General features: G+C 33.3%; 2 protein-coding genes across 2 annotated transcripts; both read left to right on the forward strand.

Moving 5' to 3' along the window:
• On the forward strand, positions 675–5,120 carry LOC18592398 (chloroplast processing peptidase). Its single transcript, XM_007019102.2, has 6 exons — positions 675–1,064; positions 3,354–3,416; positions 3,512–3,580; positions 3,937–4,023; positions 4,387–4,454; positions 4,780–5,120. The coding sequence occupies exons 1-6, from the start codon at positions 837–839 to the stop codon at positions 4,847–4,849; spliced, it is 585 nt and encodes a 194-aa protein (XP_007019164.1). The 5' UTR covers positions 675–836; the 3' UTR covers positions 4,850–5,120.
• On the forward strand, positions 17,622–21,662 carry LOC18592400 (amino acid permease 3). The gene is made up of 7 exons (XM_007019106.2): positions 17,622–17,729; positions 19,333–19,456; positions 19,619–19,852; positions 19,945–20,038; positions 20,159–20,373; positions 20,489–20,628; positions 20,731–21,662. The coding sequence occupies exons 1-7, from the start codon at positions 17,724–17,726 to the stop codon at positions 21,382–21,384; spliced, it is 1,467 nt and encodes a 488-aa protein (XP_007019168.1). The 5' UTR covers positions 17,622–17,723; the 3' UTR covers positions 21,385–21,662.

Here is a 26,915-nt window from a genome sequence, read left to right on the forward strand (position 1 = left end):
ATAGGAAAGTTGATGCACAATGATAATTTATTCAATTAAGCTCTTTACCTTTATCACGTTTAAATGAGTTCTTAAATTTTAATTCAAATCCAAACAAACTCTTCATTTTATCTAAAATTTAGCTATCATTAGACTAAATGCCAAATGACTTATTTTCTACGTGTCCTATGACCTAGTAAATTGATATAACTACAAATATTTGAATAATAAACCTCGTCAATTGTCATATAATCTCATTATATATTATGTGATTATATGAATTCTATAAGTCATATATCATTTGGATAGAAAAAGATTGACTGACATTACGTCAATAGACGATTAAATTTTCATTAATATTAAAAATTATTTGAATTTAAATTTAAAAATTCATTCAAATATAATAAAATATGAGAAGTTAATTGAATAAATCATCATAGTGTATGGTGTCTTTCAGGGAATAAGCCAATTCAATTAGAATAATTAAATTTTACATTCTCAGAACATGGTAAATTCAATCAATCTTGGGGAAAAATTAGAAGTAAATTTCTTTGCACGATGTATCTTAGGGGAGAGAGTGTCTGAGTGAGCTGGCCTTGACTGATTGGCACCAAGTGAGATTGAAAGTCGTTGGACGTTACTACATTATATTAACAAAAAGTAAACCTTGGACAGCCTCAATCCACTTTCTGCCTCAGCAACATTGAACCTTACTCTCCAAGGAAACCAGGTCAAACATCCTTCGTAGACCCCATTTCCACTCTCTCTCTCTTTCCTAGTTTTGCAACTAAACTTTCAAGTGCCTGTGAAGAGCTTCAATCAGGTTTCTTTTTTTCTATCTTTGCAATTCTGGGTCGATGAGTTACTTGAGACCCTGTGCTTTGTACAAGACTCTTATTACTTTCCCTTCGCTGAGATGGATGCCTTGCCAGAGCTGGGGTTTCCTTAGATGGCCAGGTTTAGATGGGTTCTTGAGGTTCATGGTGGTAGCTCTTTTGTGGACCACGTTTTCTGAGATTCGTTTCATTCCTTCTTCTTCTATGTACCCTACTCTTCGTGTTGGTGATCGAATCATCGTTGAGAAGGTAAAAATCTTTAGTCTTATTTTTTCTCTTGATGGTTAGTTTGTTAATAGTTGATATGTTTGCTGCTGAATTCTGTATAAATATTTGCAGCTTCAGATGTATATAGGTGGCTGTCTTACCCATTGGGCTTAACATTCCCAGTAAACTTCATTTCTGTCTTGCTTCAGATTGAATTCTGTGGATGATCACAACTTTTGCTTAGTTATATAAGAATTTTCGTTTTACACTTTTCGGAAACAACTTTCCTTCTTTTCCAAGTACATTGAATGGCCAGTACATTGAATGGCTCTTTGAGCTGGAATGTGATCTGATTTAATTCCTTCACAGGTCAATGGCTTTCTTATTGGAGATTTTGAGTAGTTTGTCCAAAGATAGATGTGCTTTCCGTACACTTCTCAGGAAAAGGACAATCCTTAACTCATCTTTCCATATTAATTAGTTTAGCCTTGTTGTTCTTTGTATCATAGGAAAGCACACTAACCAATTGAATAAATGACATGTGAAATTCATCTTCATAGGTTCACAGCCTAATGTAAATTAGTGCCTCAACAAAATAATAAGACCCCTAATATTTCCTAATTTGTGAAACCAGCTTGGTTGTATAGTCCCTTCTTTCAGATTTGTAACCTGGTAAAGGATACATTTGTGAGTTTAAATTTCCTTCTATTCCAGCTAAAGATACTGTGTGACAAGCATCACAACATAAATTTGCAAATTTCAGTTTCAAAGGTTTCTAAGATTGCAAATTACAGTTTCTAAGGTTTCTGTTATATCAAGTTTCTAGTTTGCTAATTCTTTGCTTCATCAAGCTGCTCATTATAGCAAAATTGGAGAATAATTACTGCTTTTTCTGAGTTAATTTTATTGAACTTAATAACTGATTTAGATCTTTGTGCATGTTTTCTTGAAAGTGTTTGTGAAACTAAGTGAATATATTCAGAACTTGAGTGCAAACCTGCACGCGTCTAATGCAAGAAACAAGAAGAAAACAAGTAGTTAAGCAAAAGCCTAGTTTAATTTGATCAAATCATGACATAAAGAAAGAACTTCTCTGTTTTAGTTTGTTGAAAATTGTAGAAGTACCTGTATTTTTCAAGTGACAGAGTTCGCAAGCAATACATTTGGGTTGATGTAGTATTATGTTCTGTTAAGACATTGCAACAATGGAGAATCAGGGTACTGCTGAAACAGCTTCCATTGAATTGAAGGATTGACATCTAATGCACGTTCTTCTCCTCAACCCTCCTTCTACTCACTCTGGGTCTTTTTCCCCTAAGGGCTGTGTCAAGGCTGTGATTCTCCTGTCATGCATTATTGCATGGTTGAGTTTCTGCTTTTGTTGGCCATAAATGAGAAAAAAGTTTTGTTATAAAGTCCAAAAGTAGATATTTAGCATTTTATGTGATCTTCTAACTAACCATTTATAACTAGCTTTGCTCTAACTTTTGTCAGCATTTTCTCCTATTCATTAGAATATTTTAAAGTGTACAGAACAAGTAGCAATTCTTCTTGTGTTAAACTGTTAAGGAGTCTATAAATTATTAATCTGTCTGCTATTGTTACAATAGTGTCTAAAATTCTTGTTTGTTTGGAGGTATCTTGAGTATTATTTCTAATAATCAGGGCTCTTCTCTCTTACATAGGCATCACCTCAATTTTGATATCATTCACAGAGACATGCCATATTTCTCTCTCACACAGGCACGCTACTTTATTTAGAGGCTGGCTGGGAATTTCTTTCTGATCTTTGTTCTTGATTGTGTTGCTAAGAGGTCTTGCCCCTACTCTAAATTTTACTCTTCAATATTCAATACTGTTGATAGGACGGTCATTGTCAGAAGACTTCACAAGCTGCTTGTATAGATTTTTAAAGATGGGAGATCCTTGGAACCAGTAAATTCACTCAATACCATTTCTGTTTTAATAAAATTTTGAGAATCATTAGGATGATGAGCAAGATTCCTGAAATTCTATGCCAGAAATTTTAATTTAGTAGAACTATTATCAGGGGGAAAAGGGTAGATTCTTAATTGACTTTAGAGGGGAATGAAATGACATGAAATTGTCTTTCTTAATTCGCAAACAAACCCTTTTATTTTTCTTGATATATGTTTTGTCAGCTTAATGCAAATAGAGCTCTACTATAATACTCTTTGTGTTTGTATTATGGAATTTTTGCTGAGTATGCATCATGATTGTGACTGACTTAAAGAGTAATGATGCTGATTTTCTTATAGGCACCATTATGGTGTTTACTCTCATTTAGCTGTTGCTTTGCAACTTGTCCAGGCCTCATACTTCTTCAGGAGCCCTGCCATAAATGATATTGTAACATTTCTCGCTCCAGAACAGGTTTGTCAGTTGGATGTATTATGGCCTAACTGTTTGCAATTTGCACCCAATAGAAAATTATTCTGAAGTATACTTGTCTTCTTGGTGTGCTACAGGAGCCTGGATATGGGAAGGATGCTGTTTTCATTAAGAGAATTGTTGCAAAAGCTGGAGACTTGGTTCAGGTATTACTGATTCTGTTGCCACTTTTCTCATTAAGATTTATTGGGTGTAAAACATGGTTACTGCAAATTCAAAGTTCTGTGGAGGCTGCATTCAGACTGACTACTTTTAGGTCTACATCTTTTTCCAATACTGACTGTCATTGAGACTGATTTTGTTGTAGATTAGTTAATTTTGAATGCAAGGGCGCAATTAAAATTCAATCACATTTCTTTCATGCCTTCAGAGAAAGTTCTTCAAGCTCCGTAATTCATTATCTATATAAATCAGCACCTAATATCTTAATTCAAACTGCTAAAAAAATGCTGAAGGCTCTTCTTCTCCGTCTTCTAATATGTGTTCCTCTAACACTATGCAGGTTCATCACGGCTCACTCTATGTCAATGGAGTTGCACAAAATGAAAATTTCATAGCTGAACGGCCATCATACACATCAGACTTAACAGTGCGTCCCCTTTTTTGTCTCTCCTTGTAATTTTAGAGTTTTCCAGCATTTGATGGGCCAAGAATAGTGTTTGCTTTAAACAACATTATGGGGTAGGAACTACCTTAGTATACTATTCAGCAATTACCTAGTAAATCTCCTTTGCTATTTTGACTTATCACTAGATTAGGTACAATAAATGTGAGCATGAGGAAGCCTGGTGGGCTCCTTAAAGTTGACGTCTGAGCCTTCATGTTTCAAATCAATTTGTATTTGGGTTTACCATAGGGTGGTACACTACTTACTTGGTCTTCCACTCTTTCTTATTTTTGTATTTACAGTTGTTGCTTCTTGCTGACTTTATTATTTTTCTCGGAACTGCAGTATGTGCCTAAAGGTCATGTTTATGTGTTGGGGGACAACCGAAATAACAGCTATGACTCACATAATTGGTACATCGACTACATTCTCCTTTTGTTTTTCAATTTTCCTGTGCTGAGCTCTATTTTCTTTTGTTCTTAGTATGATTAATGGCATATGGATTTCACCCTTGAAAGCCTCCTTTAGAGGAATTTAATTCCTTTTAAAAAAGGAGAAAAATAACTTTGTAATGTCCAATTTATAGAATAATATTCCAAAAGAGTATCTTCTTGAATGTTGATATGGCTAAATACTTTGTTTCCTTTTCATTTACTCATAATTTGAAACGTGATTTTTGCTGTAAATGCAATTTGTTTTTCTTTTTTCCTTATGTCATCAATGTTGACTGATAACCAGGGGGCCACTGCCTGTGGAAAAGATTCTTGGAAGATATGTGATGTGCTGTTACAGACCGTCAAACCATTGACCTGGTGATTCGGGATGAACTTGAGATGCCAAGCTTTCTCAAGTCTTGGCAAATCTCATTAGAATGTAAATTAGCTGAAATGTAGATGCATGGAGTTGTACTGCTGTTTTGCTGCAATTGACTCACAATCTTGCACATTTGCATCCAAGATTTGGATGCTATCAATGTGGCCTGTTTATGTGCTTGTAAATTTAACATTGGACTGTAGTTTTTTGATTGTGGATGGTTAGAACAGACAAATCAAGTTGTGTTTATTTGTTACTTCCTTTTAGATGGATCAAAGCTTTGGACCCTACCTTTCAAGCCAGGTTAGGAGGATGGTTAAAGGAGGTTTCCAATTACTACTTTAAATCGATCCTACCCAAAATGGCAGGGGAAAAGGGTGATATTCCTATTTTGCTCTGCTAACTTTAGCTGACACAGAATGTCATGCCAGCTAAAACCTGATTTAAGAATCTTACAGACCTTTTGGGAGCTCTACTCTCAATATTTACTTTACAGACTAATAATTCTCAATGCACTCATCAAACATGCACACAGTCTACATACACATCCGTGGTGGCATATTGAGTGTGAATGATCTTGATAAATGGTGGGTACATTGAAGAGTATTGATAAACAAAAAGTTAGTAGAAGGATCTGCATTCCCCGCAACTTGTACAAGACAATGGGGTGCTGGATGCGGATAACAGTGGCTGGCATGCTGATTAACTGATTATATATTTACCAACTTGGACGGTATATATTTTACCCGATTGGGTACTTCCAATCTCTAGAAACTTTTAGTGCTTTCAGTGATGTCAGCTCTCAATCAATTAATAGCTACAGTTGTTTTGGATCGCAGTGAGGTAGGGAAATGGAAAATCCGACCTTATCTTCCATAATCAACCTTCATAACTTCTTGGTCAAATTTGGCATGCCAAATGCTGCAGGTACAAGGTTTATCATTCATCTTCTAACGAAGAAAAACAGAAAGAGAATTAGCAGGAGGTCTCGTCTTTTCCCAACAGAACATAAATATCTATTTGCAGGTAAAACCCAACTCAAATTGTAGTTCTTACAAAAGATTCAAGAAAAACAAAAATAGTGGACTGTAACGATAACGATTCAAATTATAGTATTACTGATTCAATAACTTTTTAAATCTAAATAACGTAATTTTTAAAATTTTAAAATCAAATTATTTATAGTGATTGACTTAAACTTTTATATAAATCTTAATAATTATATTCTCATTTTATATAAAATAAGATATTATATGAATTCGATAAAAGAAATGATTAAATGATATATCTAAATTAAAGTAATTTTGTTATCAACTTGTTTTTATATTTATTTCATGATCACTTTCTTCACGTGGATCACGTTGTGCAATCGTTGTAATCAGATTACAATCATAAGAAATTCTCTTTTTCCATAAAATCATCATTTGATTCTTGAAGAAGATTATTAAAAAGAAAGGGGTAAAGGGTGTGGTTTTTTACAAGCATGAATGCACATGCTCATCCTAAGGAAGCTTAAAACTTTAGAGACGTGTTAAGGATAATGAACTCTTGATTCTTTGAAGAGGATAGGAAATAGGATAAAAAGTGTTTATATTATTGTTTATCCTCGTACCAAGTGTGTCCACTTTCCTTTTTTTTTAAGATTTATTAAACCAAAATTCTTTTCTTTTACAGGCCAAATGGAGATAAAAAGTGTACGTCAGATATTTGAATTAGTTTTCCTTGCACTAATAATGTCAAGGATATCCACTGTTAATTTTTTAAATATACATTTCTTTCGTCCCTTTTTATTTGTTCATTTTTTTTTCAAAATGTCCCTAAATGAAGTGTTTTTTTTTCATTTTTTCTATATTACAAAATTATTTTTCATAATTTTTTATTTTCTCATATTAAAAAAATCGGACATTTATATTATAAAAAAATCAAATTTTAATATAAAATACAATAAAGGACAAAAAAAAGTATTATTTTAAAGCGATATTTTTCCTTCTAAAAATCAAACCAAAGAAAGATCAACATGTAACTTGATTGATACTAAGAAAAAGAATAATAATAAAAAAAAACACTTTGCATAATTTTTCAATGGGTAATCATGTGAATGGGAAAAAAAAAAGAATATTTTCTGAAATCCGGCAAATGAGGTTGGGCCATCAAAATGAAGCATCAATTCGACAACAAAGCACTAAACCCACAACACTACAAAAAAGGCCCATAACTTGTACTCTCATCCCATTTGTTGCCTTGCTGCCTGTTGCGTGTTGCAGCGTGATATGGATGGGGATCGAGGAATCACCCTCCACTGGATTCAACTCAAATAAAGCTCATTGCAAAAAAATCTGATTTTTATCCTTCCCATTCCCTTTCACTTGTTCAATTTTCTTAACTTAACCATGAAAGTAGGTAGAAATCGATTTTTCTTATTGAATATTGCTGATTATTAAATTTTAAATTTTCATATTAATATGTTTAAATATAATTAGATTATAAAAAAGATTTAAAAATTGGTCAAAATATAGTCACCAGTCGTGTGGGTCATATGAATTTTTTGCGACAGCACTCAACGAGAGATGTGACTCTGAATTTTGTGCGGCCGTACATAGACTAATTGACCCATGACATGCGAAACACAAGGAATATGAGACATGACTCTAAAACGTCCATGTCAATTCTCAAGTGACTGAGCCAACGTGCACCCAACCCACTTAGTCTCTTCCACCCTCAGTCCTCACACTCTGAACCCAATTCCAACCCAAGCTAGGCCGATTCGCCGCACAGCCGGTTCCTCCTCGTCAACCCATACAACTATACCGAAAAACAAGAGTCTCCCTCTCAGGGCAGTAGTCTTCTTGTTGTGAGAGTCAACGACACAGACAGGCATCTTTCTCAAATACAATTTTGCCTTCAATGAGAGTGGGTAGCCTTAGCCACGACTTTATGGTGGCTGTACCTGTAGAGCAAGTGCTTACGGAGAACAAAAAACTTTACGAAATTAAGAACCGACGGAGAAAAACAAAAAGAAGAGGGTAGACAGCCATTGTTGACCGGCGTACCAATAAACCATTGCCTTCTGTTGGGTCTTTTTGCATGGGACCTACATCCAACATGGTTGACAGTCTCTTCACCGTCCATGGAGGGCATTTTGCGATGGGCTGCTCTCATTGGTTGGCCCCCACAATGAAATTTGATTGTCTCATTTTCATTTTGTATAAAGTTAAAAAAAATCTAAATTGAATTTTGATTTTCATTAATTATAATTTTGTTTTCAAAATTACTTTTAACTTGAAATGTGAGAAAAAAAATTGGATAAATTGGAGGTTGTCTTGAACTCTTTATTTATTATTAATCAATTTTAAGTTAAATTTTTATCTTAAAATTTTAATATAATATCTAAACATAATTCATATCATGCTATAAATTCATGATATTTACGCATAAGAAGAAATACACGTCTCTTAAATTAAGAGTATCTTTAACATATAAATATAATAAATATCTCTTCACTTATCATAAATTAATTTTATATATGTTAAGACTTGTTTTAAAAATTTAACAATGATTATAATTATAAATATATTTAAAAAAATTCAATTTTTTTTCAAAAAAATTATTAATAATTCTCGAATTGAAATCCAAATAAGAGTTGTTGTCAAATTTAAGCATAACAGAGTCACGTAGAAGCGAAGGTGATATACAAACAAAACACGTACAAAAGAAACTCCACGATTGAAACCAAAAGGTGTTAATTGCGTTGGCCGGTCATACACAAGAATGACTAAAGTTTGACATTGAAAAAAATAAGTGGATCTAATTGGAGTTGTTCAACTGTCATATAGAGTACACGGAAATGTACAAAAACCGATGCCATTCCCACGTGTTGTCGTCATCCCCAACACTTTACAAACTTTGAATTATTTTCATAGTTAAATAAATTTCAATGTTGAATATCAATTCCCGTGTCGTCGCATATAAACATATTATGCTCACATTATTTGTTGTCGGTAAATTAAAAACAAAATCTCTATTTATTCAAAAATAATAATCAAATACTTAATTTTATGCACTAAAATATACGCGGATGGAATTCTAAATCGGAATACTTAAAACTGAAATATTCTTCCTTTTTGGACTACTTGTGGTGGTATGAAAAAACTTAGCTTAAAGCTCTTCTCCAACTTGGGTGACTGTCATTTTTATACCTTCCATCTTTAGTTCCCCACCAAACAAAAATACCCAATAGCTGATTTCCTGACATTTTCTTCCATTCGCAACCAGATTTGGTATTAGCTTTTGGGGCCTTTTAAGTTGTTTAGAGTTTCTCACTGTTGGATTCTTACTTTGACATTTATGCTCTTCGTTTAATTAAGGTGTAGATTACGATTACATCGAGATTAATCAAAACCATTGTTAATTTATGGCGGCGTTTTTCTCCATTATTCCACTTTAATCTAAAGAGGTTTTCTAGGCTAATAAAAATAGAAAAATTTAAGGGCGTTTTTAGCTCTGAAAAATGTGTTATATTCTTGTTTCTGGTGGGTGGAGGGAGGGTGTGTGCTTCTATTTATAATATGTTTTTCGCTTCAGGTGTCGGTTGCATAAATTTACAAAAAGTATAATATTTTAAAATTTCTTTAACTGTGTTGAACTAAATAAAATTTTATAATTAACAGGTTCAATAATTATTATTAATTAAAATTAAATAATCACTTAAGCGCCGATGTGATTAAAAATTTTATATAATAATAATCAATATTAGAAAGCTAAGGTCCCGATTGTCAACATGATGTATTAAGCCTACGAAAAGCAGCAAAGTTTTAGAAAAAGGGGTTTTCAAAGTCTTCATTTGATACAACGAAATACTAATATCTTGTAAATGGGTCCCTTCTGAAGTAGGGTTGGTGCTCTCCATTATTCTTCTCCAATGCAAACGACTATACATGACAATTACTTCCTCAAATTATTGCACTCACAAGTCACAAACAAGATAAATTAAAGGATATATACATATATATATATATATATATATATATATATATATATGGGTTTCCCACGTGTCCTCTTCTTTTTCTTTTGTTTTGTCTTCCTTTCTTCCAGAAGGAAAATTTCGTATCTCTAATTAAGTCTGACATATGCCAAATTTGTTTGTGCTGATTTTGTTATTTATACTAATATTTAATTTAGGGATAAGAAAAAAAAAAGAAATTAATTCGTGTAGATTTTGACTGAATTTGAGGTTATTAAATCAATGTATGTCCAAGAAAAAGAAAGTTGTTATAATTAGACATAGGGTAGCTTTATATTTTATGATTTGAAAAACAAAAAATTCAAACTCTTTTCGTCTCTTTTGGTTTCTTTAAGCCTTTCTTGTGGGTTGGTGTCTCCCTGCCATGAAGCCTTGAAAATGAGATACATGCATCCTTTTTCTTTTCTCTCATAGTTTGAACTTTAAATATGTAACATTATTTAATTGTCAAGAGAAATGACTAGTTGTTCCTTTCACACTTTGAATTCTTCATGATGTTTAGGGTTGTTCATTAAAGATTATTAGAATTTTTAGATAAAAAAGAAAAGTTGTATTTAGACATGTTAAGAAATTAAAGACAACAATTAAAAATATCATTCCAAGCAATTTTTCTTCTCCTCATTCAACAAACTTTAATGGGTAAAATTATATATTTTAGAATGCATATTTAATAATCATTTTACATGTATGTGTTAAATTTTATGTATAATTAATTTATTAAAATCTAGAGTTTATCATAGTATGAATTTAAAAATAATATTGACTGAATTAATTGCTGAAATTCAATGTATTAAAGCAAATCAATGTGCGGATTGGATGACTACTCACCACGAGAATCTTTTCTTGGAATTACATATTATGGATTCTCCACCACCTAGTATTAGTGCAATTTTACTTACAGATAGTATGAGTATTTCTTAGTCTAAAATGATGTATTGAGTTTTATTTTTTCCACTATATATATAAAAAAAAAAAACTTCTTCCTCATTTTCAGTTAACCCTTCTAACTCTCCAATAGATGAGAATCTTAATATTTCCAACTTAACCTTACCTTTATATAGTTCATCCTTAATCCTACTCATAAGATTTTTAAGGTTTTTTACGTTTTTAAACTCATGAGTCTAACCCACTTTATTAGATTTCTCCTTTAATCAATGAAACATTTACCTTAAAAAAATCATATCATGGACTATAATATTATCCCTTTATTAAAACCGAATTAATTTAACTAGATTTTGATAAAATACAAAAAACAAATAATCTAATAATATGAATTTCACTATTCATGATTAAAGAACGTATATTCTGATACAGAGTATATGATTAAGTTAGATTAAGTTAAGTTATCTTTTACTTTACTTGTATTTTAAAAAAGTTTAATCTCATATAGAAAAAGGAAGAAGACTCTCTTCTTTAGGACTAGTTATATAAAGCTTTTTTGGATTAATTGTTAAGCATATTCAAGTTGAGAATTAATAAAAAATATTTTATTTAATAAGTAAGAGTGTTTATTTTCTCTAGATTTTTTTTAAAAATAAGATATTTTAATATCTTTGATTTGCCTAACCAAAGTGGGAGTTTGGTCAAAATTGGTGTTCACTTTAGTACTTTAGTGAGGTTTTTAACCTCAACGCATTTAGTGTCTTCACAAAGTCCCGACGTCATGTTCTTTTTTAGTAAGAACACGTACTTTTCATGTTAAAATTGAGTCAATTGACTAAAACTTAAAGATTCATTACAAAAAGAAAAATAATAAGAATATAAGTTTTTTTTTTTGGGAATAAATAAGAATATAAGTCTCACCTTTATTCATTTTTGCAATCAACCAGTGGATATGTACGAAATAAAGTCATCCTTATCCTCTAATATTAATTATTGGCATAAATCGACTCTTATCCTTTGGTTCCTCCCCAGCCAGAAAATCCAAAAATAATAATAAAAAAAGGGCGAAAAGGCAAAATAACACAGCACTTGACAATGAAATCCAATATTAAAACGACGAGATGTGGCAAAAATGTTGTTGGAGAACATGTTTCCAAGGATGTTAAAATGCACTGAATTGGAAGAATTTTGACACATTTTAAAGACAGGTAAAACAACACAAGTGGACATGCGCATGCATTATTCTTCTTTTATATGAAGTAGACTATTATAAAAAGCTGTAAAGTACTATAAGAAATTATTGAATTCTCTTCAGCTGGGTATCGATCCTGAACTTATTTCTTAATTTTATAATTCAGAAGATATACATGATCTTCATATTGTAAATTTGGGGGAAATCTTGTGTATTGGATCCAATTCAAACTTTCTACAAGTCTCATAATTGATTATATTACTTTATAGAATAACTCTAATTAGATATTACAGTCTAACTAGTGAGAAATATTATAATAAAATTCTAACTAGATAATTTGTATAATTAAATTAAAAAAAAAATCTCTTTAAACGCTTCAATAACCTTTGAATGCAATACATAGACTTTAGCTAAGAGCAAGAATGAATGGTTGCCATATACGTACTATATATTCCCTAAAACATGTGATAAACAGTAGCCAGAGGATATGAAATGGGGGCATTTACCATCCATAAATTCTCAACTGCTAGTTGCAACTTGAAACAAATTTGAAAAAAAAAATAACAATTATAGTGGAAATGTGGGGGAGAGAGGAAACAAGAAAATTGCTTATGAGATTTTACTCTTTTTGATTGGTATATATGTAAAAGTCAAGTGCCGTAATGAAAGTTAAATGGATTAGGACCAACACCATTTTTTTTTGTAAATTTTCGAGGATTGATTTTGTAAATCTCTTCCCCAAACCAATTGAAGGCGACATGACCTTGCTATAATTGGAAGAAGTGGGATGGCCACTACATTGGAGACATGTGAAAACATGTGTCATTCAAATGAATATAATAAAGAAAACACTTGGATATTTGATTAGCATGTGAGACTTGTAATAATTAGTAGAAGGTTTTCAATCCGAATTTTGTGAAGGAGAGGTTATGAATTTGAATGAAAAGATGGTTATGTTTTTCAAGATTTAAAACCCAAAATTAATCTTTTCTTGTTCTTATCCTTGAGGAAACTACTCCTCGTATATTGCATAATTGGGCAATGCCTGACAAAAAGGGAACTCATAAAACTAGTCTATCCAAAAATATAATGGATTGGAGAAGGATTTGAAGAGTTCTACAAAGGGCACTTTAACTGAGTACTATTCAGTACTACAAAGATGCTAGGGAAGCATCTTAACTGAGTACTATTCACTGTATAATAAAAAAGAATTTTGAATATGTATAAGTATGTATTTACTATTGAATTAAATGTTTGGATATATAAGTTTGGATGCTGATTTACTCAGTTTTGTATATCAAGAATATTATAGCAATCTTAAGCTTAAATTGTCTGCTTAACTAAGGAAAATATTTTCTGCCTTGTCACTTATAGACCCAAGTAACCACACACCAAACCATCTTTGACAAAACTTGGAAAAAAAAATTCGATGAGAAAAGAGTCATCCCAAAGATTCTAAAGAAGTCATATAGCAATCAAAATGAGCATTTTGTTTCCATGACAAGGATAGCCTCAAAGTCTTTTTGATCCCCTCATTTGGACTTAATTAAGATCAACTCGTTGGTGCTTTTCAAGGGCCTTCAAGAAGTGTGGGACAAGCACTTCAATTATTCTAATTGTGCTTTCCGCAGAGATAGACAAGCCATGCTTCGCCTTTAAGAAAAAAATAATAGCCAAATATTCAACAATTTCAGCTCTACCTAAAACACATTTTTGACTAGTGCATTTTCAAGTTGATTTATATAGGTTAAATTATGTAATTAGTTTATGTACTTTATAAAAAATATATAAATTTAGTTTTTATTAATTTCTTATCGTAAAAAAATTACAATAGAATAGAAGTAAGCAAAAATAATTTAATTGTAAATTGAATCCTTGTATTGTAATTATCGTAGTAGAGAAGTAAACGAAAATAATCATAGTTATTACCAGCAATTGATTTGTAGTATAAAGATTCAATTTATATAAATTGTTATATAAAGATTAAATTTATATTTTTTTAATAGAGAATAAAGATTAATTGTATAATTTGACCGTTTATATATGATTTAAATATTTTTCTCACTCTCTTTTGAAAAAAAAATGAAACAAATCTTAACTCAAGTAAATATTGTACTAGTCGCCCTCTCTCCTTCTCATAAAGTTATTCGACATTTTATCAGCATCATAATTATTGACCATCTTTGAAAGAATCCGATGTTGAAATTGGGAGTTTTGCTTCTTTTCATCTTCTTCCAATTTGATGGGTTTTGCTTACAAGTTAAAAGGATGAAGTTTGAAATAACTTTGCTAATTATTCCATGTCATTCTCATTATATCCAGTTTCATAATGTTGAAAGAAAATGAAATATACCTAATTTGAAAGTACATAAAAATAGTTCCAACATTAGCTAGGGTTTTGAAAGAAAATTATTCTATGTCATTATCATAATTAGGTAGCTAAATTATATATATCTTTGAAATTGAGAATTAAACTAAAGTATAATTATAAGCTTAATGCATTGTCTTGAGCTTTGATTATGAGTTCATTTCCTATTTCAGCTAAAGGGATAATGCCTGCTCAATAATTGAAAATCCAAATTAAGTTTCACCATCCATTTAATTTTGAGTTTGAAATTTCAAATCCATCTAATTACATGGTTATTGTTTAATTTTGTCTTTTTTTACTCAGGTCTTTATACCTTTGGGGAATGATGCACCATCTAACTTTGCATAGAATTGCAATAATTCATCAATTACTTTCATTAAACCATAAATAGTTTTTTAGTTTGGCCTAACTACTTAGGTGCCTACATCACCTGCAAAAAATGGTCTTGAAAATCAAACAACATTAGCTTTTTCTAGGGATAACAAGAGGGATTCCATTGCTTGCAGAGTTGAGACTTTCCAAGCTTCATTTCTTGGAAAGATTAGGGAGAATATAGAATAAAGAAACATCTCTATCACATTTGTTTTCATCTAGAAATTAATAAGATATTTCTGTGTATGAGGCTAGCTCTTGTTTAATTTTTTGGCATATATGAAATCGTAGAACACATGGTGTTGAAGTCACCAATCATGTGGCTATACATGTTCATATTGAGCTTCAATAATTGCTCTCTTACCATATTTTAGTGTTTTTCCATTTGGAAAGAAAGAAAGAGGAGTTGAACTTTGAACGAAATAATTGAACTATATCAAAGGCTAATATTAATTAAGTCAAATTTAGATTAATTAATTGTTACACCATATAACAAGGTTTTATAAAAATACAAATTCTCAAAAGGTCTGCTGTATTTTTTAATATTGTTTTTAGGTCCAATTAATTACAGCATATAGAGTAGTAGGAGGCAAGTTTTTTAGAATAAATTACACTGTTAATCAATAACCTTATGTCCATTTTCATTTAATCATTAAGCTTTAATTTATACCATTGAAGTCACGAAATGAAATTTTTTAAAATTAATCACAAATAGATATGGATATATATGAAAAAAAAAGTATGATGTAAGCCGAGGTACCCAGTAAAATTAAAACAACTGTAAGAACCTAAGCAACAAATGCCACCTATGAAGAAAAGCCAAACAGAATTATTGGTGTTGCTAGTTTTATGTTTTGGGTGTGATTTAATTATGATTTCAGTGCTAAATGATTTTCTTTGACTTTGTTTTGTTTTGTAAAGTGTTTAGATAGTCCCTTACTCGGATGCTGGTTTGCGGTCTATCCAAATTTAGCGTGATCTGATTATGTATCAATTTTTTGATAAATAAAAAAATAATCTATTTGATCGATACTAAAAAAGAAAATTCATTACAAAATATTTTAACAAAGTTGAAGAAAAAAAATATTTTTAATAACATTGCAGAGTGTAATGCAATCTGATTGCATTATAATTTTACATTACAGTGATTTATTGTAAAACAAACACTATAATATAATTTAATTATACACATAATAAGAAATATGCTTTCACTTTCTCTCGTACTAAACACGACCAACTAGTATTTCTGAATTGTCAAAACCAGAGCCACTTAATTCACTTAGCAGCTCCATGATGTTGAGGTAGCAAAAGTGCTTGATGAGAATTGTATCTAATTCTATATATCAAGAGTTGAAGATTCTTGAAGGTAGCAAATAAATGTCGAAACTTGGAAATGATCTTGAAGAACCGTCTCTCTAAATTATCTTCGAGTCGTAATCAAACATTTTCGATTGAATTTCACCACTTAGTGGAGCAGTCAAAGCTGGCACCCTAGCTACATATCAATCTCTAATGCTTGTGCTGAGATACTTCTATTGATCCATCTCTACCATGGCAACAGCTGGAAAGTGGTTCTATGGGTACATGTGGAAGGTCACATCACATTCAACAAGTGAACAAATTGAACCTTTTTTTTTTCAAATTAAAATGACAAGATTTCTTTTGGAATAAATTATGGATTGAAACTTCAATTACACAGTAATCACGCACTAAAAAAGGGTTAATGGATTCGTAATAATGGAATCCCCATGATCGGGCAAACGATTCTCAACGTGTGGGCGATTGATATTTGCCACTTGTTTCGACAAAACGAATTGTCTACATTCAACTAATTAATTAACTTTTGGCCTATAAAATCTAATTAATAGGTGTTCCTTTATAGATAAATTAATAAATAGTGATTAGCATCTACAATTACAAACCCATTTAAAATTTAGTGAGACTACTGAAAATTTTCTAAATACATGATAGATATTAATAAAAGACACTTTTGTTCCTCTTATTTGTCCATCACTTGACTTTACACAATTTAATTCATAAATTCAATGTAAATTTTACCAATTTATTAGTGAATCAATCAATGTGCAAATAAGAAAGTTTCATCAGTTTGGGTCAAAGTTGAGAGGGAAAATAGCATTTTCACACGAGTGACTATTCTATTGTAAAATTTGCATCCATGGCATTTCCCTTTTTAACAAGTCTTTTTGCTTTCTCAATTTTGAATCCTTGGTGAAATCAAAATTTCAATCCTTGTTAAAACTAATAATTAAAGTTTTATTGCTAATTAATTAACTGACAAAATTTTATAGGAATGGTAGGGTGTGTACGTGACTATATGGGGTAAGGTTCATAAAATGTCGGCACATCCATTCAAAACCACAAAGGGGGCATCTTGCTAAAGAGAATCTAATTACATAAAAATGACTGGGGGTAAATATCAAGGAGAGAGTGTCCTATTTTCCCAAGAAGGGGAAAAAGAAAGAAAATGAATTCAAAGATACCCTCTCTCCCTAAGGGTTAAAACCCTTTCTTTCTTCCTCATTCATTGGGAACTAAAGACAGGAATTAGATACTGATTGTCCACCCACGAATGGCAGTATTTTTTTCTTCTTTTCTTTTTTGGTTGTTGGCTGAGAGGATATATGTGAGTGGTCGAGCCATGTTAAGATTATCATAAGGAAAGCATTTGACTGTCATTAATACAAATATATTTCAATGCAATTACTTATATACTCCATTCAATTTTTTGGGATCATGAATAAATGAATAATGAAGGAACCTTATTCCCCTTCAATAAGGATGGAGGGGAAGCAATAACCGAGAGCATTTTGAATCAGAGGTGGTCCTTTAAAGAGATAGATTAAATTATTATTTTTACAAGCGCAAGCACTCCCCTTCCACTATATAAACAACCCAAATTTCATCACAGACATGCACAACAAAAACTTAGTACAATTTCCCCCCTCTTCTATTTCTTGTGACAACACTTCTTGTTACATCAAACCCATAGAGGAGAGGGTCTCTGAGGGACAAAAATGAAGGTATGAATGCTACCATTTTCTTTTTTGAGTAATATAAAAGTTTAGTTATCATGTTATTTTGTTCATTAAATAAAGGATTAATTTCTTTGTGCATGCATGTAACTCTAATTAAAGAATTTATATTTTAATTTTTTTTTAAAAATGAAAAATAGAGGATACGAATCATATTTTTTTTTTAAAAAAGTAAACACCAACAAATAAACTAAATGTTTGTATTTATATCTATAATTTATTAAAATAGCTTGCATGTGCATCTCCCGTTAAGGGCATTGGTAGGTGTAATAAAGACACTTTATTCTTGTGGAGAAGAAAAACCTCCGCTGCAACTCAGATTCATGCTTGCTGCTTAGAAACAATCAAATCAACATATACTCTTCCAAAAATTTTTGCACTCCAACTTATTCAGGTTTCTAATTTGTTTATTAAATACTCCAAGTATGTTTTGTACATAAACAAGGTTTCGAAAACAATTGATTCTCGACTTTACCCAACAAACAACAAACTTGTTCCAAAAAAAAAAAACTTTTACCCAACAAACAATACAAACAAACAGCATTTATGGTAAAATATCGTCATCTTTTCTAGATAAAGAGATTGATAATGGAGAAGAGACAGGAAAGAAGAAGGGTGGGTGAGAAATTTACAACCATTTGCTAGTAAGAATATATAGTTAATTAAGCTTGCCCGAAGATTTTTTCTTTTATATCCTACTATGGTACTAATTAGCAGAGCAAAAAGCTGGTTAGCGACAGGAGTCTTGGAAGTATAATTACTAGTTTGTACAAAAGTACAACTGCTACATGTTTAAATATGAAGCGACCCGACCTAAAACACTGAGTCAGAGACTTTCTGTATTGGATTATGGACTGCTACAAGAAACAAGAAAGTGCAGTTATGTCTGACTGTTGAAATTTTACAAGGAGCGTTGTAGCTCGTAGGCAAAAAGTGCTATACCATCTGGTGGGGTAGCCCCAGATTGGTTGGAAGGATTTGCGATATTTCCTGAATTTCATAAACACGAAAAGAGAGACAGATCGGCTATGCTTATGCCATGTGAGTGGCTCGGGGCCAAGGTATGGTGGGGAGGGCGTTTGACATAAAACGCGTAGCCTTATGTCTTTTGGACCACGTGCTACTTTCTGCACCTTTCTTCCAACCCCCGGCAGTTATATATACACTCCACCCCAGTTCCTCATTCTGCACCCCAAATTCAATTCTACTGCCTACTCTTCTTTCATAGCTATCCATCTCTTGAAAGACACTTCCCCGGGAGAAGAAAAAAAAACTGCCCTGTTGTCTTTTTTGAAGCACTAAATCTATTTGGGTTTTTGTGACAATTGGGAGGTGTGAAAATCTCAGTGTTAGTAACGGCAGGCACTGCTAGACATACAGCCGAACTAAACCTTGATACATCAGAAGTCAGAGACCCACCAGCCTTAACTCTCTTAAATTCTGCTTCTGTGTTATGATAAATTTTTGGCTAGACAGTGCGCACAAACTTTGAGAGTAGATTTTACAAGGCAACAATACTAGTAGAAGCTTTTCGTTTATCAGAAAGGAAAAACCCGCTTATTATTTTGTTGATTTCTTTCTTCAACAAAAGATGGCAGAGAACGGTGCTGGAAAGAACCACCTTCAACACAACCAAGTTTTTGACCTCTCCATTGATGTGCTTCCTCAAGGCGGCTCCAAATGCTTTGATGAAGATGGTCGTCTCAAGCGAACTGGTAAGTTCCAGGAATTTTTTGACAAGATTCTTTTGCTTCTCTGTTGCTTTTGTTGAAAAAAGTAAATTCATTCTACTTTTGATAAAGTTCAAAAGAGGGAGGAAAAAGAAAACAAGTAGAGTATTCACTAAACACTGTGCATTACTGTTTTTCCTTTGCCAGGAACTGTATGGACCGCAAGTGCTCATATTATTACAGCTGTGATTGGTTCTGGTGTCCTATCCCTGGCTTGGGCCACTGCTCAGCTTGGATGGGTTGCTGGTCCAGCCGTGATGTTTTTGTTCTCTTTCGTAACTTACTACACCTCTACTCTTCTTGCTGCCTGTTACCGCTCTGGTGACCCTATCAATGGCAAGAGAAATTACACTTACATGGATGCTGTCCGATCGAATCTTGGTAAATTAAATTAACCTTTCAATTGCATTAGCAAATGGGGTTCTTCTAAAACTCTTAAAAGTTAATGCCTTTGTTCTTTTTTGTGTTTGCAGGTGGGTTTAAAGTCAAGATATGCGGGTGGGTTCAATACTTGAACCTTTTTGGAGTTGCCATTGGATACACAATTGCATCATCAATCAGCATGATGTGAGTTTCCAACTTCAGATTTTTATTTTATAGAAGAATCCAATGACATTTGCTTTCTTGTTTAGTTGTTTATGGATTTGTTTGAGCTAACAGATTTTTTTTCTGGTTTTGATATAACAGGGCTATCAAAAGGTCTAATTGCTTCCATGCCAGCGGTGGCAAAAATCCATGCCACTTGAATAGCAACCCTTATATGATTGCTTTTGGTATTGTTGAAATCATTTTCTCTCAAATTCCTGGCTTTGATCAATTATGGTGGCTCTCCATTGTTGCTGCTGTCATGTCCTTCACTTACTCAACAATTGGACTCGGTCTTGGAATTGCTAAAGTAGCAGGTAATAACAGCTTTCTCAGAAACTTCAAATGCGTTTTAATCTTGAGATAATTTTTGGAAAATAAATTTGGTATAAGAAACTGATTTAAGGTGTTTTTGTTTGGTTAATTTATCAGAAACTGGAAAAGTTAGGGGAAGCCTGACCGGAATAAGTGTTGGAACCGTTACTCAAACCCAAAAGATATGGAGGAGCTTCCAGGCACTTGGAGACATAGCTTTTGCCTATTCTTACTCCCTCATCCTCATTGAAATTCAGGTATTTAATTTCTTTCTGTCAGTCTAGTTAATCTAACACAAAATGACTTGTTAACTTGATAGAACCATAGAACTTGTACTTAACAATATGATATTTTTACAGGACACACTCAAGGCTCCACCATCAGAATCCAAGACAATGAAAAAGGCATCTTTGATAAGTGTTGCAGTGACAACCCTCTTCTACATGTTGTGTGGTTGCATGGGCTATGCTGCTTTTGGAGACTTGTCCCCTGGAAACCTTCTCACTGGTTTTGGATTCTATAACCCATTCTGGCTTCTTGACATTGCTAATGCTGCCATTGTAATTCACCTCGTCGGTGCGTACCAAGTTTACTGCCAACCCCTTTTTGCCTTCATTGAGAAAAAAGCAGCAGAAAAGTTCCCAGATAGTGAGTTCATCACCAAAGATATCAAGATCTCTATCCCAGGCTTCCGCGCCTACAATCTCAACCTCTTCCGATTGGTTTGGAGGACACTATTTGTGATCTCAACAACTTTGATCTCTATGCTTCTTCCCTTCTTTAATGATATTGTCGGACTCCTTGGGGCTCTTGGATTCTGGCCCCTCACAGTTTACTTCCCAGTTGAGATGTACATTTCAAAGAAGAAGATACCAAAGTGGAGCACAAGATGGCTCTGCCTCCAAATCCTCAGCATTGCTTGCCTTATTATCACTATAGCCGCAGCTGCCGGTTCTATCGCAGGGGTTGTTCTTGATCTCAAGTCATATAAGCCCTTCTCGACCGATTACTAGTTCAGTAGAATTGATCTGGTATCACACTACTCGTGGACAGCTCAGAAAAGCAAGGAAAACTAATCTTTAGGGTTAAAAAAGGTTCATGTTCATGTTCATATCAAGCCTAAATTGTTGTTGTTAATTACCTTTGCTCCTACGCAGTTTCTTTTGTTCTCTACTGTTCAACTAAATGGGGGGCCATGTGTCACCATTTGAACTTGTAACTTTCCCTATCACTCAATGCAAAATGGAGAAGTTTGAGCAGGGGAGTCCTATGCAGGCCACCATTTATTGAACTTTTGTGGTACAATTTAAAAATGATACTCCGTGCCAAAATTGCTCAATAACTAGTGGGAAATCCTCATTTCTTCTTTTGGAATGATTGAAACTTGAAAGGCTACTGCTTTTAAACTAAAATGGACAAGGGAAACCTGTTTCCTGCAAAATGGCAACGCCATTAACACCAACGCCATTGGAAGTGCCCATTTCTATTCAACACTGGCACCCTCGTGTGCGCGCGCACAGTTCTAAGTCCATTCCGCAGAAAGGGTTGGAATGGAATTCATCAATCCAAGGCAAGTGATCGGACGGTGGGCAAGACCAAAAAGCAGAATTGGGGCCACACTTGTTTTATGATTGAGGATTAAAGAGTTGGGTTCTTGTTACTAGTCAAGGCCAAAAGGATCAGATTTTGATTGCAACTAATCCATCAAAGCCAGTCTCACTTTCAATGGCACTTGGAAGATTGATCCGCCCTGGCTTGAAAGCAACAACTACCTAAGAGCAACAGGTTGGACAGTTTAACCCCAGGGAAAGCCACAAAATTTGGTGTTGTAAAAACTAAACAGTTGGAGAAACTGTTTTGTTAACTTGGATTTTTTGATCCTATGATGCTATATTCAGGACACTAATTAAAGCAAACTGTTTAATGAAATTTTTATTATTCAGCTGACTTGTTAGCGATCATTATCTCCAAGGCAAAATAGCCACATCGTACCTACGCCTGAAGTGAGTATCCTCATCTGTTGAGATATATGAACCTCATAATTCTCCAATTTTTGTGAAAAGAGTTGCTAGCCATAGGTTGATTTGTATGCCATCAACATTAAGCCACACAAGCTTGCTTGTAGGGGGGAAGCGTTCTTCCAGGGGATAATAGATTCAAACCAGAGTTTAAGCCAAGCTCTGTACTCCTCTGTACAAGCTTTCATGTCTTCCATGAAACAGAAAGTGAGAATAACGTTTTTTCCTCCCATCGGCTTTACTGTGCACTAATATCCTTCCTCTTCAAAGATTTCCTGAAGGATTTGATGATGCACATAACTGAGGAGTGTTCCTACAGTGTTGCAATCAAGCCATTTTAAATTCTTTTTGACAGATATCAATGTTGAAGCTGGGTTGTTGTGGTAGTGATTTTGATTGCATGTTGTTTTGGAGGGCTTGCAAATATGTTCTCTCGTCTCTAAAGGAGCTTGGCCATTGATGGCGGCTGATAGATGTTTGTTTAGTGTATATGTCCTTTTGTTGCTTTCTTGGCTGATTGGTGAAGTTGGGTTGAGAGCCTTTTCTTCTCTCGTCCCATCAATAGTCAGCTTTTTTGACAATAATGAAGAAGCCGTCCAGCCTTCGACCGCTATCATGGGTGATTGCTTTGTCCATTTCATTGACTTCCTTGTATCGAATGAATGTAAAGGTAGTAGCTATGTTATGATTCTGTTTGTTGGAGATAAAAATATCCCTAACCTTGCCATAGGCTTCAAAGACTTCTTTCAACCCTTGCCTGATGTAAAGGGAGTTCTTGTAATAAGAAAAAGAAGTGTTGCAAACAAGAAAAAGAAGTGTTGCAAACAAGTAAAAGATATGTTAAAAGTGGTAGAGAGAAAGATTGGTGTAGTTCCTGAAGTATTGAATGTTGTGGTAGGTGAGAGACAATAAGAAGAGAATTAAAGAGTAGAAGTTATTTAGGGAGAAAATTTAGAGAGAGAAGCTTTCAAGCTAGAAGGGGAGAGAAGAGTCCTCTAAATGAATTGTGAGGCTCTATATATAGTGCTAAAAGTAACAGTTACTCAAAAATAGGTTTTATTGCGCCTAATAAATAACATTATTATGAAGAATATTAATGTGAGTAATGGTTGTACATGAATAGGTATACGAGAACAAGATAAAAGAGTGAAACACTTGTACTTCAGGAAAAAGTTAAGAGAAAGACCTCTTAACTACCTTCATATCTAAGCCACCAAGCCAAATTCTTCGGAACATCCCAAAATAAAAGTAACCTATGAATCCTGCCGCTTATTCCGAGTTACTTTCACTATCACCCAAGTGAAGTGGTTATTTTATCCAAAGTAGCCGTTCTACTTGTATTAGTTGTTCCATATGGAATAGTGCTTTACTTATTCTAGTTATTTTGCATGAAGTAGCACTTCACTTATTTAAGTTTTTCTCTATACAATATTATGTTATAATATAATTCTTTAGAGAATAGATATTAACTAAAATCAAGTATCTATACCTGATCACTCTTCTGCTCAAATTGGTGATGAAGATCGAGTGTAGGGATGAACGCCAGTCTAGATTTATGGGTTTTTCTTGTAATGTTGGCTGTGGTTTTTATTGTCTTGGTGGGTAATGGAAGGTTTGGCTGTTGGTGTGATTCTATGGCCGATTCAGATGTGGGGCTGAGGGGTGAAAAGGGTGGCTTGGTGCAGTTAATGGAGGGAGAAGCTAGGTTGGTGGGGCTGTGGGTGGCAAGGGGAATATGTGGGGTTGCCTTTGTTGGGGCTAGATGTGGTGGGTACTGTTCATGGATGAGAGAATTTTTTCTTCTTACAATATGTTGATTCAATTTGAACACTTCGAGCAAATTTTTTTACTTTAATTTTTCTTACAATTTGTTGCTTCGATTTGATCACTTATGTAATATATCATGTATTCATACATTAACATAAAAAACTAAAGAATGTGATAAAAATACTTAGAAAATTTTAATAATGTTATCTTTCATTTTTTCAAATTAAATAAGTATAAAGTGAAGGTATCATGATTAATTCAAAAATTGATTCTTACTTTTAGAAAGGATCTTGACAAGACAATGTTGATTTTCTTGTTCTTGACACATTAATTGTGAATGTCCATTTAATGTTAATTTTTCTTGTTGCGTTATGTCTATTTATATTGATAAATCTGAAAATTTATATTCAAATTGTTAATAAAATTTTATGTTATAATTTAATTTTATTTTAAAACTAATTACTTTTTTTACTCCAAATTGAATCATTGACCTAATCCATGACTCGATTTATGATCTTATATAATTACTCTTTAGCCACTCTCATACAAAATCTTAAACCCATTTTTGATCTTAAATAAAATATAAAAACTTGATTAAATATAATAAGATAATAAGGATTTTTTTAAAAAAAATTTAAATAATTTAAAGATTTTTTTAGATATTACCTCTAATCATTTTCTACTTTTTTTTCCTTTTCCTTTTTATTCATTATTTTACAAAAAGTAAAGAAAAAAATTAAAAAAAATTAACTAAATGAAGTATAAATAATACCTCACTCAAATGAACCATTTGTTAATTTAAATTATGTTGAGAAATGTGGAATTTGGTTTTTATCGGTTGAGAAAATCAAAAGGCCAAGAACAAATGGTTGTCATTAATTTTGGTTCTAAAGTAGCAAAAGTTATCTCAGGTTCGTTCCACAGATTATTCCATACCAACCCTACCGATATTATTATATATTTATTGTTAATTAATACTTAGCAGTAGCCATTACAGCCATAAGCAGTCTATGTAAAGGGCTACTCGGCTTTCTGCATTAACGGTTGCAGCGCGTTTGTGATGCATGATGATTTAAGCGGCGGTAGTAAGGAGGAGGTAGCCACCCCAGCCGCCAAGCGGAGGCTGGTGGACCCCTTGAAGAGTAGTGGGTTGGGTTGGTAGTGGTCATCAGTGGGTCTTCATGGGTGTCCTTCCCACTTTGCCAAAGGTTTCTTTCTTTTTTGCTTATTTAATTCTCTTTGATCATGATTTCCTTCAGGTAATCATGGAGTTTTAGAGAAGAATCTCCAAGAATAGGGGGAGGGGGTGGATTCCTGATCCTTTATTTTACTATTTCGTATTTTATTTTCAAATGAAGTAATTATTTGTACAAGAAGTTAACAGACTATGATTGATTTTAAGAACCCAAATTACGATTTGATTGTTTTCTATACAAGATGAAATGGATTTACTGGAAATCAACTGATGATTCATTGTATGAAATTAGGAAATTTCGACATTCTCATTGAAGTAAGTAAACAACAGAGATTTTCTTGGAGATTTCCCCCCCGCTATTTACTCCTTGAAGCTTTATATTGTCAACAGATATTACCGTCCTGTCTCTTGGTTTCTTGGTTAATAATCATTGTCCTGTGGGTTTTGCTGGTGATATGTTGTTCATTTTCAAATCAATTAAATCCGAGGTACGACGTACATTTCGTTCAACCAAAGCATCAATAGGTGCTGATTCCACGATTAAGGCAACAAATCAGGAAAAAGAACTATTACCATTATGAGTTTTTGATCCTTAATTTTTCACCTACTTTTCACATTTCAAGTGGATTACAGCTCTGGTTTCCTGGTACGAGTGTTGGGTTCAGTGTACCCACGAACTCTATCAAAATCGAAGCATCCCATGTAATACGTCCTAATAGGCTAACACCAATGAATATTAACCATACTAAACACCGCATACCCTAACCTTTCAACAGCTTTGATCCCATTGTACAAGCAAGAAAAGCTTCCATAATTGCGCATTGGATCATCTCCTTTGAAAGGTTATAGTGATACCCAAACCCATCACGATCATCATATCCCATCCCACCATTTCATCTTCTTTGGCAAAGCCACCTTGGCCAATTCCTCCAAACTGCATCTTTTCAACATTGTTTCCTTGACAAATGTTGTCAGCCTCTTGTTGCGGCTCCATTCTATTTGTTATAATCAATCCATCATTCTCCTTCTCAAGCTTCTTTGCATTATCTGTTCGATCCCAACGCTAAACACAAACCGTCTGATTATCCTAGAGAAAATCCCTGTCAACTCTCGGCATCCAACTACCTCAGACATAATTTTTCATGACAAGGCAATGGCTACCAACACAGTTGCAACAGGTCATAAGGCTTCTCCCTTTGACTGTCTTCAATAACTCAGATCAAAACAGGGACAAAAACGATGGAAAACTTTGTTTAAATCCCAGTATGTGCAATTTGAATACAAGCTCTATGTATATAACAACTTTGGTCTATGGTGGTGTTGGGTGCATATAGCAGGGAGACCAACAATAAGGTTTCGCCAATTTTCCTTGCCATAGATTGCTTGTATCCCACTTTCGTTCTCGGCTCAACATAAATGGCTTAAACATATAAAGGAAATTGCAGAAGCTGATGATAGGGAGCTACCATCTTGATTGCCGCCGCATAGCTGCAGCCCTTTATCTTAATATTGAACTCTTGCTTGGTTTACCAGAAAATAATATTCATTAACTTTTTCGTTCAGT

Source organism: Theobroma cacao, chromosome 8 (assembly GCF_000208745.1).
Source record: "Theobroma cacao cultivar B97-61/B2 chromosome 8, Criollo_cocoa_genome_V2, whole genome shotgun sequence".
Lineage (NCBI taxonomy): Eukaryota > Viridiplantae > Streptophyta > Magnoliopsida > Malvales > Malvaceae > Theobroma > Theobroma cacao.

Bases quoted from the DNA above. Each gene is read 5' to 3' on its own strand.
- LOC18592400 (XM_007019106.2), top strand. The intron at 19,457-19,618 runs GTAAGTTCCAGG...TTCCTTTGCCAG, and splicing joins TGGTCGTCTCAAGCGAACTG to GAACTGTATGGACCGCAAGT. The intron at 20,039-20,158 runs GTGAGTTTCCAA...TTGATATAACAG, and splicing joins GCATCATCAATCAGCATGAT to GGCTATCAAAAGGTCTAATT.
- LOC18592398 (XM_007019102.2), top strand. From the start codon at position 837: ATGAGTTACTTGAGACCCTGTGCTTTGTACAAGACTCTTATTACTTTC. The intron at 3,417-3,511 runs GTTTGTCAGTTG...GGTGTGCTACAG, and splicing joins CATTTCTCGCTCCAGAACAG to GAGCCTGGATATGGGAAGGA. The intron at 4,024-4,386 runs GTGCGTCCCCTT...TCGGAACTGCAG, and splicing joins CATACACATCAGACTTAACA to TATGTGCCTAAAGGTCATGT.